The sequence below is a fragment of the Hemicordylus capensis genome, chromosome 2 (genome assembly GCF_027244095.1).
Source record: "Hemicordylus capensis ecotype Gifberg chromosome 2, rHemCap1.1.pri, whole genome shotgun sequence".
Classification (NCBI taxonomy): domain Eukaryota; kingdom Metazoa; phylum Chordata; class Lepidosauria; order Squamata; family Cordylidae; genus Hemicordylus; species Hemicordylus capensis.
Window position 1 is genome coordinate 340,813,064 of NC_069658.1, and position 16,005 is coordinate 340,829,068.

General features: G+C 45.4%; 1 protein-coding gene across 1 annotated transcript; it reads right to left on the minus strand.

Annotated features, from left to right (window-relative positions):
• Positions 1 to 4,097: 4,097 nt before the first annotated feature.
• On the minus strand, positions 4,098 to 14,489 carry LOC128344000 (cationic amino acid transporter 2-like). The gene is given in 8 exon segments (XM_053293438.1): positions 4,098 to 4,508; positions 8,371 to 8,436; positions 8,439 to 8,506; positions 11,100 to 11,322; positions 11,666 to 11,802; positions 13,107 to 13,185; positions 13,297 to 13,452; positions 14,150 to 14,489. Coding segments are annotated over 8 exon segments (1,176 nt in total). The 3' UTR covers positions 4,098 to 4,401.
• Positions 14,490 to 16,005: the final 1,516 nt, after the last annotated feature.

Consider the following 16,005-nt stretch of genomic DNA (forward strand, 5'->3'; position numbering starts at 1 on the left):
TTCCGTTACAAGAGATTATTTCATTCTCATTCATTTCTGCTTATGATTTTTAAAAATCGAAAGATCACTCCTATAGATATATTATTACAAGATTGAAGGAGACTCAGACAGTTACTACAAAGCACTGTGCACACTGAACAGGTGCTATGAAGAACAATACACAAGGTTATTACTATCAGTAATGTCAATAATGGCCTGCCCTGAATCTCTCTCTCTCTCTCTCTCTCTCTCTCTCTCAAACAACAAACTAGTTTTTAAGATCATGAAAATTCAAGGAGACAAATACAAGTAAAACCCAACAACACAGCTACAAAACCAACCAAAAGGAAGTTAGAGAACTGCTACTCACTGGCCAAAGGCCTGAATGAAAAAAACAGTTTTCAGGCAACTGTGAGGGAGTGAGCTGTGTGGATCTTATCTGAAAGCAAGTTCCACAGCCAGGGGGCAATCACCAACAAGGTTTTAATTTAATCCTGTGTGCTCAACAAAGGCCTCAGCAGCTGTTGCCATGTAAGGTATGTTGGAAATTCTCTGTGGTGAGAGAATCCTTTTATCATTATAGCAGAGTGCACAGAGGCACAACACAGCGGTAGTTTAGTTAGGCATGCGTGTATGCTGAGAGTAAAGTAACTTGGAGCCAATTCATAGTTTCAAATCAATATATAAGGCATTTATTAAGGAACTCCATTCTAGATAGGAAAGTGAGGAGTTAGGATCTCTAAACTATCTATCTAGCTAGATGCAGATGGATTCTGCATCTTCTCTGCACACATGGTGCAGGGAGAGGGGCTTGCCATGTTGCAAGGTAGAAGGACAGGTAGGGAAGAGAGAGAGAGGAAGGAAGTTAATCCCTGAGATTAGCAATCTACATATCCAAAGGGATTGTGTCAGAGCAGTGAAGAAGGGGTGACCAATGTCTTGACCCTCTAGCCCTCTGACTCACTAGTCTGTCCTCCACTGTCTGAGACAAGAGACAGCGCAAAGTCCTTTAACTTCCAACAAGGTAGAACCCTCCTAGCCAAGCTAGGCAGGTGGGTAGGAGATCCTACCAGGTGAGCAGGAGATCCTTAAGATACCTGTGCTTCAGGTCATTTAGGGCTTTAAAGATAATAACCAGCATCTTGAACTGTACCCCAAAACAGATTGGCAACCAGTGCAGTGCCTTCAAACTTGGTGTAATATGCACAGTGCAGGCAGTTCCAAATATCACTCTGGCTGTTGCATTCTGTGATATCTGTAGTTTCTGGATGCTTTTTAAGAGTAGCTCCAAGTGAAGCACATTGCAGTAATCCAAATATGAAATGAGTAAGGCACGTTGTGGTAGCAAGCATGAATTGTCCCCTTTGCTAAGCAGGGTACACCCTGGTTGCATTTGAATGGGAAACCACATGTGAGCACTGTAAGATATTCCCCTTAGAGGATGGGGCTGCTCTGGAAAGAGCATCTTCATACTTGCATGCAGAAGGTTCCAAGTTCCCTCCCTGGCAGCATCTCCAAGATAGAACTGAGAGAGACTCCTGCCTGTAACCTTGGAGAAGCTGCTGCCGGTCTGTGTAGACAATCCTGAGCTAGATGGGCCAACGGTCTGACTCGATAGAAGGCAGCTGCCTATGTTCCTATGTACGGGTGACAGGCCTTCTTGAGGAAGGAGCACAGCTGGTGCACCAGCTGAATCTGTGCAAAAGCACTTCTGGTCACTGCTGCCACCTGATTCTCTAGGAACAGCAATGTCTGTTAAGGTATTCAGAATGTCTAAAATAGAAGCTAGTATAGTATTGTTTGGAATTTCATCAGGCCCAAATCTTTCCAAAGATTTTGGAAATCTTTAATCTTTCCAAAAAGACTCTTCAAAATACAACTTGAATCTTTCCAAAAAGACTCTTTAAAATATAACTCGGCACCAGTGCTAGCTATAGTTTAAACTTCCATACATTTAAATGTACAATAAACTGTTTTGCACTCCTCAGGGAAAGATGGCAGCCTTAAACAGGGTGAAATATGATAACTTGAGTGGGGGAAATTAGGCTGGAATTTTATGCACACTTGCTTAGAAGTTCAGACTACTGGGCTTCAGAAGGGACTAACTAACAGGATGAGGAATACAATGGGGATAGGGAGACTACCTCTGCACTTAAACTGATCGTAGATGGGACTATTATCATCTTTCAATTTGTAGGACTGAAGGAACAGAGGCTTGGCCAGTTTTTCTTGTCAAAGTCCTGGGAGGTCCCATCACCTGCTTGTTCCCCTTTCTTCTACAAATGCCACAACAATGCAGGCATGGCAGAAACATGTGAAACTGCTGGATATTTCAGTATCCAACCACAAAGGAGGAGCGGAGGTGGTTCTGAAAAAGTCCAAAGGTAAACCACAATCTGGAACCTCAATCAAAAACCCGGATACAAACAAACATATAGAAAGAAATCTGCATTGATACTAAAATACAAATAGCAACAAAATAGTATCAAAATGAGCTGCTATCAGAAAACTCACCATATGTAAGTTTTATATGTATGAATCGGCTATTGTTTGTATTTGCAGTTGCAGGGGCGGAACCACCATTGCATGAATGGGTTCAAAGAACCTGGCCCACAGCTTCAGGGGCCGTGCCTCGCCCCCCAGCCATGCCCCCTGCATCAGATGTCAGATGCCAGACGGCCCCGTTTGCCAACTAAATCCAACCAGCACCGTGTCTGCTGATTTTGCTCCCAAACGTGGCCCCGTGGCCCCATTTGCAAGCTAAACTACTCCCCCACATCTGATGTCAGACGCAGGGGGCATGGCTAACCTTCGCTCCCTGCATCTGATGTTGATGTCTGATGCAGGGAATGGGGCTTGGGGGCAGAGGCAGTGGGCTGAACCTGGGCTGCTGCTGGTCTCCCTCCACTCCTGTGCAGTTGTTCATAGTATCAATACATATTTTTCTTTCCATATGTGCAGTGATGGTCAGGCTTGAAGCCTCCCTCAAGCTAGGCCAGTTAGAATAACTGCTGGGAAGGCGGGCCTCTCCAAATAAGGAAAAAACCCTAGGAGAATCAAATCCCTGTGGCCCAATCCAGAGTGAGGGGCAGAGTTTACTGGCTAACAGTCTATAGAGAAGAAGTAGGGGAGGGATTTGTTAGAGTTCAGTTCTTCCCTGGAGGTCTCTGAAGGAGGTCTGATCAGCAATTACTTTAGGGAAAGAGAAGACTAACAGCCTTGGGCTGGGAATCAACTGGAAGTTCCTTACCCGAAAGTATGTAGGAAGAATAGGAACCAATTTAGCTGGGCAAAATTTATTTTTATTTAAGTGCTTAGATCTGACTGCATGGTTCTTGTAATTTCTGGGGAAAGGTTTTACTTGAATGGAAGCAGTGATTGTTGATTTCTCTATAGTTTTCCTTATCATCCAATTATTAATAAATCCTTGTTGTTGTTAAAGAGTGTCACTACTTATTGGATCCTGCCTTAGTCACATGCTACTTAAGTCCTAAGACTGCTCAGGCCTTTCATGTAGGGAGGAGTTTTCCACTTTGCTTTCCCAGAATATTTCCTTGGAAAGGTGAATCTGCCCACATTCAAAAGTGGATGGTGGAAGCCTACCTGGCACTCCTCACAGTTAGAGAAGGGATTTTGTATCCCCCACCCCCCGGCCTTTTGATGATTGTTACAATATGTTTGTTTGTTTCCTGGTTTTGTGAGGTTCCAGTTTGTGGTTTGCCTTTGAAGATTTCAGTGGGCCACAAAGGGGTGGAGGAAGCTTAGCTGAGCCTATCATGTTTACTTCGTCAGTTTCAAAGGGGTATAGAGTCCATCTGGAAATGGAGCTCACAAGTTAGGTTGTAACAAAGAGCATGCAAACTTTATAAAGGTCCCAGCTTTTATCATCTCAGTGGCTTACATACCATGCAGGGGCTTCCTGATCTTGCAGTAGGACACCCACACTGCCTCCATCTGTCTCAAGCCCATGTGTATGCTGCTAGAGAGGTTCCATAGCTACTGAAAATAGTGTCAGTGCTTAGTGATGTTTCTCCCATAAGGATTAATAGGAGGAATTCATTTCAGTGCTGATGCTATTTTTTAGTAGCCACAGATGGAGGCAGCACAGGTGCCCTGATGTTAAATCAGCAGATCCCTGCACAGTATGTAAGCCAGTTTGCGTAGTACATGACTTTTTCTGCATCTTCATACACAATACATACAAAACTGTTAAAGATCCAGGAACAAACAGGAAATGGCCATAACCATATTTCTATTTCCTTAGCGCAAATGTAGCATGTTTCTTAACTCTGAAGATGCAAACCCTACATCTTCCAGCAAATACTAATTTGTACAGATGATCATTGATACGTGTTCAGTATATTGTCTTTATGGGCACTGAAGTAGCACCTCTCCCATCAGAAGTACATAGCAAACAGCCCATTACCTAAGAAGAAGAACTCAGATTGCTACTAGATTGTAGGCCAGCAGTGTTCCAATGGATATCATGTCAACCAAGGCCTTCAGATCAAAAAGCAAAACCATCAAAGCTGTGAAGACAAGAAAGGGAGGATATTGCACTTACGGGCAATAAAATATTTTCTACTGATTTTTGTATCCCTGTACATGGACATAATTGCTGCTATTGTTTGCAAAGCACTACTGGTTCATACCTCTCAACTCTCTCAGCCTCTCAAGATTTGGAAAGCAGGGAATGTAGAAATCCCTTCCCAATGAGGTACCTTTGAGAGGTAAGATTGTCATAGCTGGAAGGATCCAGATCCTTTCCTGTCAAGGAGAGCACCAGGTTTGAGACCTGGTGCCACAGAATGGTTGGATTAATTGGCACTAATAAGGTCAAACTATTTTGGTTAGTCTTGGCTGGAGCCACTTTAGGTCTTTCTCATAAAGCTTGCATCCCACAAACTAGCTAGTGGAAGTGTCCACTCCCACAAACCAAAGTATGGTTCAAGTACGGAGAGGAGAGCTGGTCTTGTGGTAGCAAGCATGACTTGTCCCCATAGCTAAGCAGGGTCTGCCCTGGTTGCATATGAATGGGAGACTAGATGTGTGAGTACTGTAAGATATTCCCCTCAGGGGATGGAGCCGCTCTGGGAAGAGCAGAAGGTTCCAAGTTCCCTCCCTGGCATCTCCAAGATAGGGCTGAGAGAGATTCATGCCTGCAACCTCGGAGAAGCCACTGTCACTCTGTGAAGACAATACTGAGCTAGATGGACCTATGGTCTGACTCAGTATATGGCAGCTTCCTATGTTCCGATGTGGAGATTCCAAGGAATGCTTGCAGTCCAAGATTCCATCCCATAAGCAGCATGGCTTGCTCTGTACTGAAATCCTGGTATTCAAGGGCATAACGAGGGTGGGGCAGGGAGGGCATGTGCCCTGGGCACCATTGCAGGGGGGGTGCAAAGTGCCTGGCATGCCCTGCCCCCAACTGTGGTCCAGAGAGGCGCCCCCCACCCGGGCTACTAGGAGGCCCCCCCCAGCGAGCACTTGCCATTTATTTCAGGCAGCGTTTGCTGCCTGAAATGACACCGAAGAGCTTGCTCAGGATCTTCGGAGCTCGAGGCCATGCCCCCTTTGCATGCAATGTCAAAGGGGGCATGGCCTCAAGCTCCAAAGAACCTGAGCAAGCTTGCTCTGGAGAGAGAGAAAGGGGAATAAATGCTTTCAGACAGCAAATGCTGCCTGAAATAAACTGCAAGTGCTTGCGGGGGGGGGGCCCTCCTAGTAGCCTGGGTGGGAGGAGTGCCGTGCACACACTCTCCAGACTGCAGCCAATGGGACAGCGCCTGCCCACTGGCGCCCAGACCACCCACGGCAAACCCAGCCCGCAGCAAACCCTCCTAGCAAACCCAGCCCCTTTTGCTGCTCTTCCCGTTCTTCCATGATGGAGGTGTCAGAGTTCCGTGTCCCAACAGGGTCGGACCCTCCTAGTCCTGGGGCTGGAGCCGGACAGAGGCAAGTGATGTGCCACGCTGGGATAGGTGGTTGGGTGGGTTTCTGTTCCGTTATTTGCATAGGGACATATCAGCGAGGAGAGTTTTTAATTTGGCAATTCTTAATTTAGCAAAAGATTGCATGAGAATTTGGGGATATGACAGGTTTCTGCAGGGATTGTCTGCATGTTGCATTTCTTCTCTTCCTCCCTCCCCAAACTCTGTTTGTAGCTAAATGAAAATATTGATTAGTGCTTGTGGTCATGCTTGCTGCTTGTGTATAAGAGTATCTTGCTTAGCCAGTGAGGAAGCTGCTTATGCAATAAATACAGAGTGAAGTTTGTCCTCAGGGTTGTTGTGCCTTTTCCAAAATGTGTCCCTTACAGCAGAATACAATGGGTGCCTTCATTTTTTATAATTGATGCCTCCATGGAACATAATGGATGTTCCGTTTTCAGACCCTGTAGTAGCCACCTAATGGTGCAATGGGGAAATGACTTGCAGTTTGAATCCCTGCTGGTCTGTTTCCCAGACTATTGAAAACACTGACCTGAAAGATGGGTGTCAGATGTTTGGACGGGGGGCGGGGCACAATTTCAGTGCTTGCCCTAGGCGCCATTTCCCCTAGTTATGCCCCTGTTGGTATTTATTAGAGGTAAACTTCATGCCCCAAATATAAAGCTATCCCATGTTCAGCCTTTTCTAGAAGACAGCATGTATTGGATTCTGTATGTGCCACATTTCAGTTTTCTGCGAGTCTTGAAAGTACCATAAGTATTTGAGAACACGGTCTGAGACTCACTTTGAGTGAGATATGTCCACCCTTATGACTTATAAAGTAATCAAGGTGTCTGGGTATCCCAAATAGGGGTGTGCATAGAACTGTTCTCAGCAGTTTGGTTTGAATTCTAACTGAACCATGGTCCGCAAGTCGGTTAATTACAACTGGCCAGCGGATCAGTTCATGTGGTTGAACCGGTTCAGCCTGGTTCAGCCACGCCATGGGGCTATGCTTTTAAAGGGGAATCTGGTGTGAACTCCCCTTTACAAGCAAAGAGGATGCTTTCCTCTGCAGGGGTTCAAAGGGCGGGAGAGAGGGCACCTTACTGATGGTGGCAGCGGCCCCTCTAGGCCCCACCGGTGCTCCCCTCAGCAGCGTGGGCTGGTGGCAGCCTGGTTCTGGCCTCTGCACATGTACAGAGGACATTTGTGTAACCTCCATGCATGCACAGAGGCTGGAAATGGGCAGCCTCCAGCTTGCATGCTAGAGGTGGGGACACTGGCAGGCCCTAGAGTGGCTCCTGCCAAGGAGCAGCCACTGCTATGCTGCTGCCGCACCACCATCAGTAAGCTGACTTCTCCTCCCCACCACCAGTGCACCCTTTGAACCCCTTTAGGTGGGAATACTCTTTGCTTGTAATGGGGAATCCTCACCGGATTCCCCTTTACATGTATAACCCCTTGAATACGACTACGAATATACAAATACATTGGATATTTATATACCTCTTTTCAACAAAAATTCCCAAAGTAGTTTACATCAATATAAACAAAAATAAATAAATAAAATGGCTCAAAGGGCCCTCAGTCTGAAAAAGAATCATAAGATAGACACCAGCAAGAGCCACTGGAGGGATGCTGTGCTGGGGATGGATAGGGCCAGTTGCTCTCCCCCTGCTAAATAAAGAGAATCACCACTTTTAAAAGGTGCCTCTTTGCTCAGTTAGCAGGGGTTTGGCCTTGAACCAGGCTGAATGAAATTTGAAGTCATAGTGTCCCCCTTTTGAGGGGGCTGGTCTGGTTTGAGTTCTAACCAGTTGAACTGGGCTGGTTCGAATTGAACCTGGTTTGATTCAAACTGGTTCTGCACATCCCTAGTGCCAAATTTCAGCTCCCTAGCAAATGTAGGAATAGCTTAACCATGTCAGCATGCAATCTATGTGCTACGTTTGGGAAAGAAGTGTATAAATGTTCCATTTTTATGTTTTTTCTAGTAATCATGATGCCTTGATCACACATGGACCAGATTTCAAGACCCTAGTAGTATTATAGTAGTAGTATTAGTTCTAAGCATAAAGGCTTGGACAGATCAGGAAGGGACCTTTTCATTCAGCAGTGTCCATTTTGGACCCACCCTTGTTCTGCTGGACAGGTCCGTAGCCAGCTGGTGGCATGGTGTGTACATGCCACACCAAAAAATTCATTTTCCTCCCCAGCCTCACTGACTGTTTTCACTGAGCATTTTATAACCTGCCTCCCTTGACTTCTGCAATCCCCCCCTCAGAAAAAGTTCTGAGGCTGGCCTGCTGCTAGACTTGGAGATGGTATGGCAGATGCCATATTTAATAAAACAGACCAAGTCCTAGATCCACCACACTGACTGTCCATTGACTGTCCAGACTGTCAAGGCCAAGACCTATTCAGTGTTACATCTTTTTACACATTACACATTTACCTGCAAAAGGTGCAGATGCCAGGGTTGCAATCACTGGGATCTGTTTGCTGCTTATTATCCCAGAGGTTGGAAGAGGAGTCCATCCCTGGCCATGGCGAATAAAATCCGTGGCATCAGGAACATACAACTCAGGAGGCTACAGAAGAAAACAGAGAAAGAGGGAAAAATATGAAAGAACTTTCATCTTTCTCTTTATCCCACCTCTTATACACCAAGATGTACCAAGGGAACCTGCACTGCATGCATTGAAACAGATATTTACAAAGCTCACAGGAAACTCTTTTAAGAGTTTCTGAGGGCTTTGTTAAAAATGGAGCTGTGAATTAGAACTATGGGGATGAAATTATGAGAGTGATAGACTTCTTTAGATATTGATGTCAAAGCAATGCTCCAGGAAATAATAGTACTGTAATCTTTGTCCTTGCTTCCTAGGTGCTACAGAGAGATCGAGGGAGCTGTCAGAGGGCCAGATCTGGAGTACTATAGAGTGATCAAATGATACAGAGTAAAAAGACAGGATATGGCCCTTATATCTTTCATAGTTGTGTAGAAGAGGGAATTTTGGTGGATACAGCTTTTCTTGCCTCTGCAGCAACATGACAAACCACACTTTCTTAAGTGCTCTCTTCTACATGCTCTTGTCAAAAATGAGGGGCTTGGCTCCAAGAGAGACTCAGGAAGGTCAGATCTCTCTAAGATGCTTGAAGGTTATTTAAAACCTCTCTAACAGAAGTCCAGGTAAAATGTATGCCACAGATTAGGAAAAGTACAAACACACTCAAAAGGAAGCCAATACGAGTCAGGAAAGCTGTAATAGGCAAGAAGGCTTCTTTTAAAAAGTGGAAGTCTGGTCCAACAAATGAGGACAATACAAAGGAGCAAAACAAGTGTACAGGCCATAAGGCAAGTGAAAAAAGAACTTGAGGAGCACGTTACAAAAAGCATTAAAAGAATGTTTTTAAGTATATCAGAAGCAGGAAACCATTCAGGGAGTTTGGACAGTTAGTGAAATTGCAGAGAATCTAAATGTATTATCCCTAAGGATTTTAACTGTAGGAAATTCTGGACCAATACCTTTGTCTGAATCAGGGAATTCCACCCCCACCCCCCACCCCAGAAAGGGCGTCTGAAGAATTAAATCAAATAGGGATGAAGGGATGAAGTTCTCAGGAAAACTGACAAATTAATGACTTGTACAATCACTTGTACAAATTATGTACAAGTCATTGGGCCAGGACAGCAAATACCTGATTTCATAAAGAGATCAAATGTGAAAATGTTGCTCTTCTACAAAATTATGTGGCTTGCCAAATGACTGGAAGGTAGCCAACTATCCTGGCTAACTGGGCCGGGAAGTGGTGACTTTCTTATATTTAATGGGGAATGAGCTACTGTTCCTATGCAATCCAACATTGCTCCCCTCCCAGTGCCTGTTGCTGGTGTCCCCTTTGTGTTGCTTTTTAGAGACTGGGAACTAATAATAATAATAATAATTAATAGTAATTCCACACCAATCTTTAATGTGGGAGAGAGCCATGAGATTATAGGCTAAGAGGCTCAACAGCTGTCCAAGGAAAACTGATGGTAAACATTAAAACTAAAATTATGAAATCCCAAAGAGCAAATCTTGATGAAAAAGCATCTGCATGGCTTCTGCAAAGGGAATGACCGCTGCACCTACCTTATAGAATTTGTCAGTGTCAATAAACATGTACCTGGGGGTGTCTGGAACACATTATATACTTGGACTTGCAAGGATCTTTTGACAAAGCCTCTCATCAAAGACTTCTAAGAAAACTTAGAACAGGTAACAGGATGAGTTGTTTTATGGATTGGTAATGTGTTAAAGAAAAGGATAGAGAGGGCAGGGATAATTAGACAGTTTTCACAATGGAGAGAAATAAGCAGTGGGGTCCTCCAATATTGGAGCCAGTACTATTTAAAATCATTGCAAAAGTAATACACATGGGAGTGGGGTGGGGAATCCCAACCACGTAAACACCGATGGGGCCTGAACTGGCAATGACACTCCAGGAAAAGGATCTCAGAGGATAGGTTACTGAAAATATCAGTTCACTGTGTGGTAGCTGTGTGATAAAGGCAAATTCCCTGTTAGGGATAATTAGGAAAATGATTGAAAATAAAACTGTCAGGATCTTCAAACAGTTCTATAAATTTATAGTGTTGCTCCATTTGGAACACTGTATGCAGTAGACACTCCATCTCAAGAAGGCTGTTGTAGATGTGCAAAGATGCCGAAAAGTGCAACCAAAATGATTAAGTTGGAGCACCTTCCCTATGTGGAAAAGCTTAAGGATTTGGAGGCTTTTAGTTTAAGAAAAAGACATTCAAAGGCAGGAACACGATAGAGATGAGAATGTGGGCAGGAAGACAATGGTTTAGAGAAAGTGGGGAGAAAGTAGGTAACTCTCTCCCTTTCTTTCCTAATTTTAGAACTTAGGGTGAGTTAATTAAATTGACAGCAATAGATTCAGGACAGACAAAAGAAGTCCTTCACAAAATGCAACATGGACTTATTGAATTTGCTGCCACAAGATGTGGTGACGGCCTGGGTGCCCTCCTTGAGGCCTTCTCAAAGACATCCAATTGACCACAGTAGGAAACAAAGTGCTGGGCTACCCCTTGGTCTGATGCAGCAGGGCCCTTCTTATGCTCTTCTGTGAGAAAGTGTGTGCACCTTCTTGCAACGCACCAGCTATCCTCCTCACCTGGTGGTCAGAGCAAACAATGACCCCACTGCTATAGCATACTTGGCCAAGCTCCATCCGATGTATTCAAAAGCTGCTGGCAGAGGATTCCTGGTTTCCAGAAGATGATATGGCATCATCAGGGTCAAAGCAGCTGAAACACCAAAGTAGGCCAAGAAGCAGATGATCAGGGAGACGACAATCCCCGTTGAGATGGATTTGTGAGGGTTCTTCGCTTCTGCCCCTGGAAGGCACAAAAATGAGTCTGAAATTAACATGCTGTCTCTTATGATCAGATGACATTCACCCTAGAACTCTAGCAGTTCAGTGATAATGCAGTACTTCAGTACTTTAATCCAAAGGGACGGTATAGGCAATTTTGTTCCAGCAACAGCCCTACCCCAGATAATACTGTAATTCCACTCCTCCTCTTCGAAGAACAGGATGACAGGGCAGACACAGTGCACATTTTAAAATGACTGGCTTCCTCCGTAGAGTGACATCAGTGGACCTTTCCACCTTGTTTTTTTGCTGGCTGCCTGCTGAAGAAATGCCCACCACTTGTACTTAAGTCTTCCCTTACTCACCTGTAGTAACAATGCAATCGAATCCAGCAAAACCATAGAAGCAGGTAGCAGCTCCAGCTAGGGTCCCGCTAAAGCCATAGGGCATGAACCCTCCAATCCCAATCTCCCAGGTTCTGTTGCTAGTCATAGATTGGTTGCTTTGACGAAAGAAAAGATAAATGAAGTCAAAGAAGGCTCTGTATCTGGTTGGCTATAGTTGGTAGGCGAGAAGGATGCATCAACAGGCATAGTAAGTGGTTGCTGAGCAGCAGGCCACACCAGTGCTAACTAGAAGGAAGGAATGCTGAGTGAACGGGCGGGGGGTGGGAGGGAGGAGATCTCAACAGCTTTGTTTTTTGTGACTATAAAATAATGGGAATTTAATTACTAAGAAGAAACTGAAGCTATTCCCACGACCAGGAGAGATGGGGCTAAGGGAGCCTAGCCTGATTTATCCTGGTTGTCTGCTGCCATGGGAACCACGTGGCTCCTGGCAGCAAACTACCAAAACTACCCCTCCCCTTAAACAAGGTTAGCGGAATGAGCGCTCCACTAACCCCATTTAGTTGATCATGTGCACAGGAACACATGAGGCGACCCCTGCCGGGAGGCTAAAATGAGCCTCCTGGCCCCGGGGGTCTCTTCAGGATGCCCTGCTCGCTTGTGTGGGGCATCCTGCAACTTCCGGGGGCACCCTTTGCAGGCTACATATGCATGGTTGTTGACACAATATGGAAAGGAGACATCAGTTTGTCTGGGAACCTTCTAAAACAGGGAGAGCCGCTCCCGGCCTTGCTGCAAATGCGGCACTGGGCGGAATATGCTTGAAAATGTGGTGTGCGGCTCCATTTGTAAGCGCACCACACCCCTTGCGTCTGACGTCATGGCCACAGCCCCTGAGCACAGCAGCCTGGGTTCTTTGAACCCATTCACACAATAGTAGCGCCGCCCCTAGTAACAGCAACAGCAGTCTTCCACTGAGGTACTGACCAGACCCAGCCTGTGTAGCCTCAGCAAAGCTGTTATACCATGTGCCTTCAGATCATGTTCAGGGATCTAAGATGTTAATATCTTATGAAGTGGGTTAAATTTGCTTTATTTGCTTTAAATTTGCTTTAAAAACAAAAGGCTTGCCACACTTCATAGACAGAAACGGGTTTAGTAAGGGAAATCAATAGAGGAAAATTACTGTAATGATGATACTTGACCACTAATAAAGAAAGATGAATGACTAGAATCACAATTTTTCAAAAGACATTTTTCTGTATTTAAAACAGATGCATTCCTTTTCAGCTTCAATGCCTAGATAAAGACTTTCATCTTAAGGACAGGATGAGAGAGCACAGAATGTTCCTGAATCAAAAGAGGGGCTTAAAGAAGGTAATTGAAGAGGAACAAATAAGATGAAGCAGTGACTGAATGTTCCACAGGTAGCATGAGAGGAAACAAGAATATGAACAACAGTGGAACGTGGAAGGACTGTAGGTGACAATGGTAGGATTTGGAAATCAGAACTGAGATTTTGATAAAATTATCCAGACCTGAGGAGTTGGAGTTAAATACATTGTGGGGAGGTAAAATTCCTTTAAGATCCAATGGTTGGTGTCTGGACTGGGGTCTTACAAAATCTAGGAGAAGAGCATTATGCATACCTGCCAATATGACAATGAGGCAAAGAGCAAAGATATCGAGGTATTTGGGCAGTCCTGGAACACTTATGGCCATGTAGGTGCTGGAAAAGATCTCCATTCTTTTGCCCAGGAGATCATCCAAAGTAGTGCTCCAAGCTCTTGCTATACTGGATGCACCTACAGAAAATCAGCCAGTTAGAAAAGACGAGACTGCCAGATATTAGTAGAACAGAGCAGACTTCAAACATTATAGATACTGTAGAGCTCTCTGCCATCATCTGCTCTATGAATATGTATGCAGAGACAGAGGGTCAGCTTTACAGGGTTTACAATTCCCAATGTTGACATATTGGGAGAAATATCCTCAAGTACAAGATGCCCATGATGGTCCGTTGGGCCCTTCTAAAACACTTTCCCAGCAGACGTACGTCAGCCTTCAACTGAAATTACAAAGCAAGGCCGGCCACCCAGGCTATCCCAATTCCTTCCTCCTCCAAGTCACATGAACCTTTTCTCATTCTGTCTTTTTTCTTCTCAGGGTTGTTTTGTTTTGTTTGGTGCGGCAGGGGTCAATTCTGACAACCATTTTCTCCATACATGGGGCACTTTTAAAAAAAGATTTGTGACTGTGCTCTCAAACATAATTTGAGACCATAGTTTTATGCCCTGCTTATCATGGGAAAACTGCGGACAAATCCCCTCCCACTCTGTGATTTTGAGAAATCTTCATCTCCTCCTCTCATACCATTTTGCATATGAAAAAGCCCTCTCCCTTTGCCAAAGCTCATCCTTTTTGGCTGTTCTTCCTTTCCTAGACTGATCAGTAAAACCACAAAAAGATGACCACATACAGAGCCCCAAGGTATGTTTATACGGATTACATAGGAGAGCAACAAGTTCCACCCAGTAATGAATGCCAATAGCTTCCCAACTGTTATGTCACTGTAGAGATAAGCCGATCCAGTCAGAGGCACCTGGGATCCAAATTCTGCATAACACAATCCTGCCAAAATGGACACCAGGGCAGCCATCAGAAAGGAAATGATTATACTAGGACCAGAGTGGGCCTTGGCTACTTCTCCTGCTATGACATAGATTCCTGGACCCAATGTGTTGCCCAAACCCAGGGCCACTATGTCCAGGGTGGAAAGGCAATGGTGAACATTTGATTCTGTGCAGCCACTGGCTGTTGTTATTTTCCTATGATAAACCATCTGAAAGAGAGAGAGCAGGAAGTCCCAGACCGACATCTGAAAAATAAAGAAACAGGAAACAACATTAATAATGTTGTTATTAATACCAAACCCTTTCTGACAAGCTAAAAGGAAACAACATATAAAGTGCAATGCATAACGCACCCAATAGGGGTGTGCAGAAAAATGGATTTGCCAGTTTGGCTCGAATCCGAACTGGATTTGAGCTAACCCGGCCTGACTCAGTTTGGGCGTGGTTGAGCCAGACCCGGATAGGAGCTATACCGGTAAAGGGGAACCCAGTGAGCGCCGGGGGGCTTTACCAGTATAGAAGGGGAGTAAGGAGAGTAAATATGTACTTACAAGTACGAGCCATGGCTGAAGCAGTGACGGGCATGAGGGGGGGATGAAAGGGCATGGTGGCTCCCCCCTGAGTAGCCCAGGCTGGCGGCTGCTCAGTTCAGGCCTTCTCTAGCCTGGCTCAGGCCTCTGGCATGTACAGGGGCCATTTTACGGACCTGTGCACATGCACAGAGGCAATTTGCATGACCAGGCTACTCGGGGGGAGGGCCAGGGGGAGGCTGGCAGGGGTGAGAGGGAGTGCCACCACTGCCTCCCACAGCCGCTGCTGCGACTCATACTTGTAAGTACATATTTACTCCCCTCTCACCCACTCTATGCTTGGGGAAAACTCCCCTGCCCCTGCCTGTACTGGTGAAGGGGATTCCTCACCCGATTCACCTTTACCAGTATAGCTCTGAGCCAGCTTGGTTTGAACTGGGCCTGTTTGGCTCAGACTCAGAGTGGTTGAGGCCAGTCTGGTTCAGCCCTAAACCTGTTAAGCTGATCTGGCTCAACGTTGAGGCCGAACCAAGCCAGCTTGAACCAAGCCAGCTCGCACACCCCTGGCATGCATAAGAAAGGATGAGGGAGAGAAATATGTAGCAAAAGAAAGAAAGGGGAAATGCGTGAATCTTTTCCACACAACACATCCATGGTGTGTGAATGTCTGTGGGGGTGGGGGGAGGCGGGCAGGATTGCAACAGCTCATTCTGGATCTGAGGTCTTGAGCCACCACTTGACATTCAGTGGTGGCTCCAGGCCTCTGTGCACCTGAATCATGACACTAAAGGCCTATTGTACCCTCCTTTTAAAATTATTATTGTTGTTACATTTATATCCCGCTCTTCCTCCAAGGAGCCCAGAGCGGTGTACTACATACTTGAGTTTCTCTTTCACAACAACCCTGTGAAGTAGGTTAGGCTGAGAGAGAAGTGACTGGCCCAGAGTCACCCAGCTAGTATCATGGCTGAATGGGGATTTGAACTCGGGTCTCCCCAGTCCTAGACCAGCACTCTAACCACTACACCACGCTGGCTCTTCCCTACGGTACCCTCCTATTTCTCTCCCCCCCCTTTAAAAAAAAGCAGAGGCAGGAGGACATATTTGTGTTGCTTTGCTGGCACACAAATAATCTGCTGCCTGAGGCAAATGCCTCACCCTGCCTCATGGAAGAGTCACTCCTGACCACATGAGT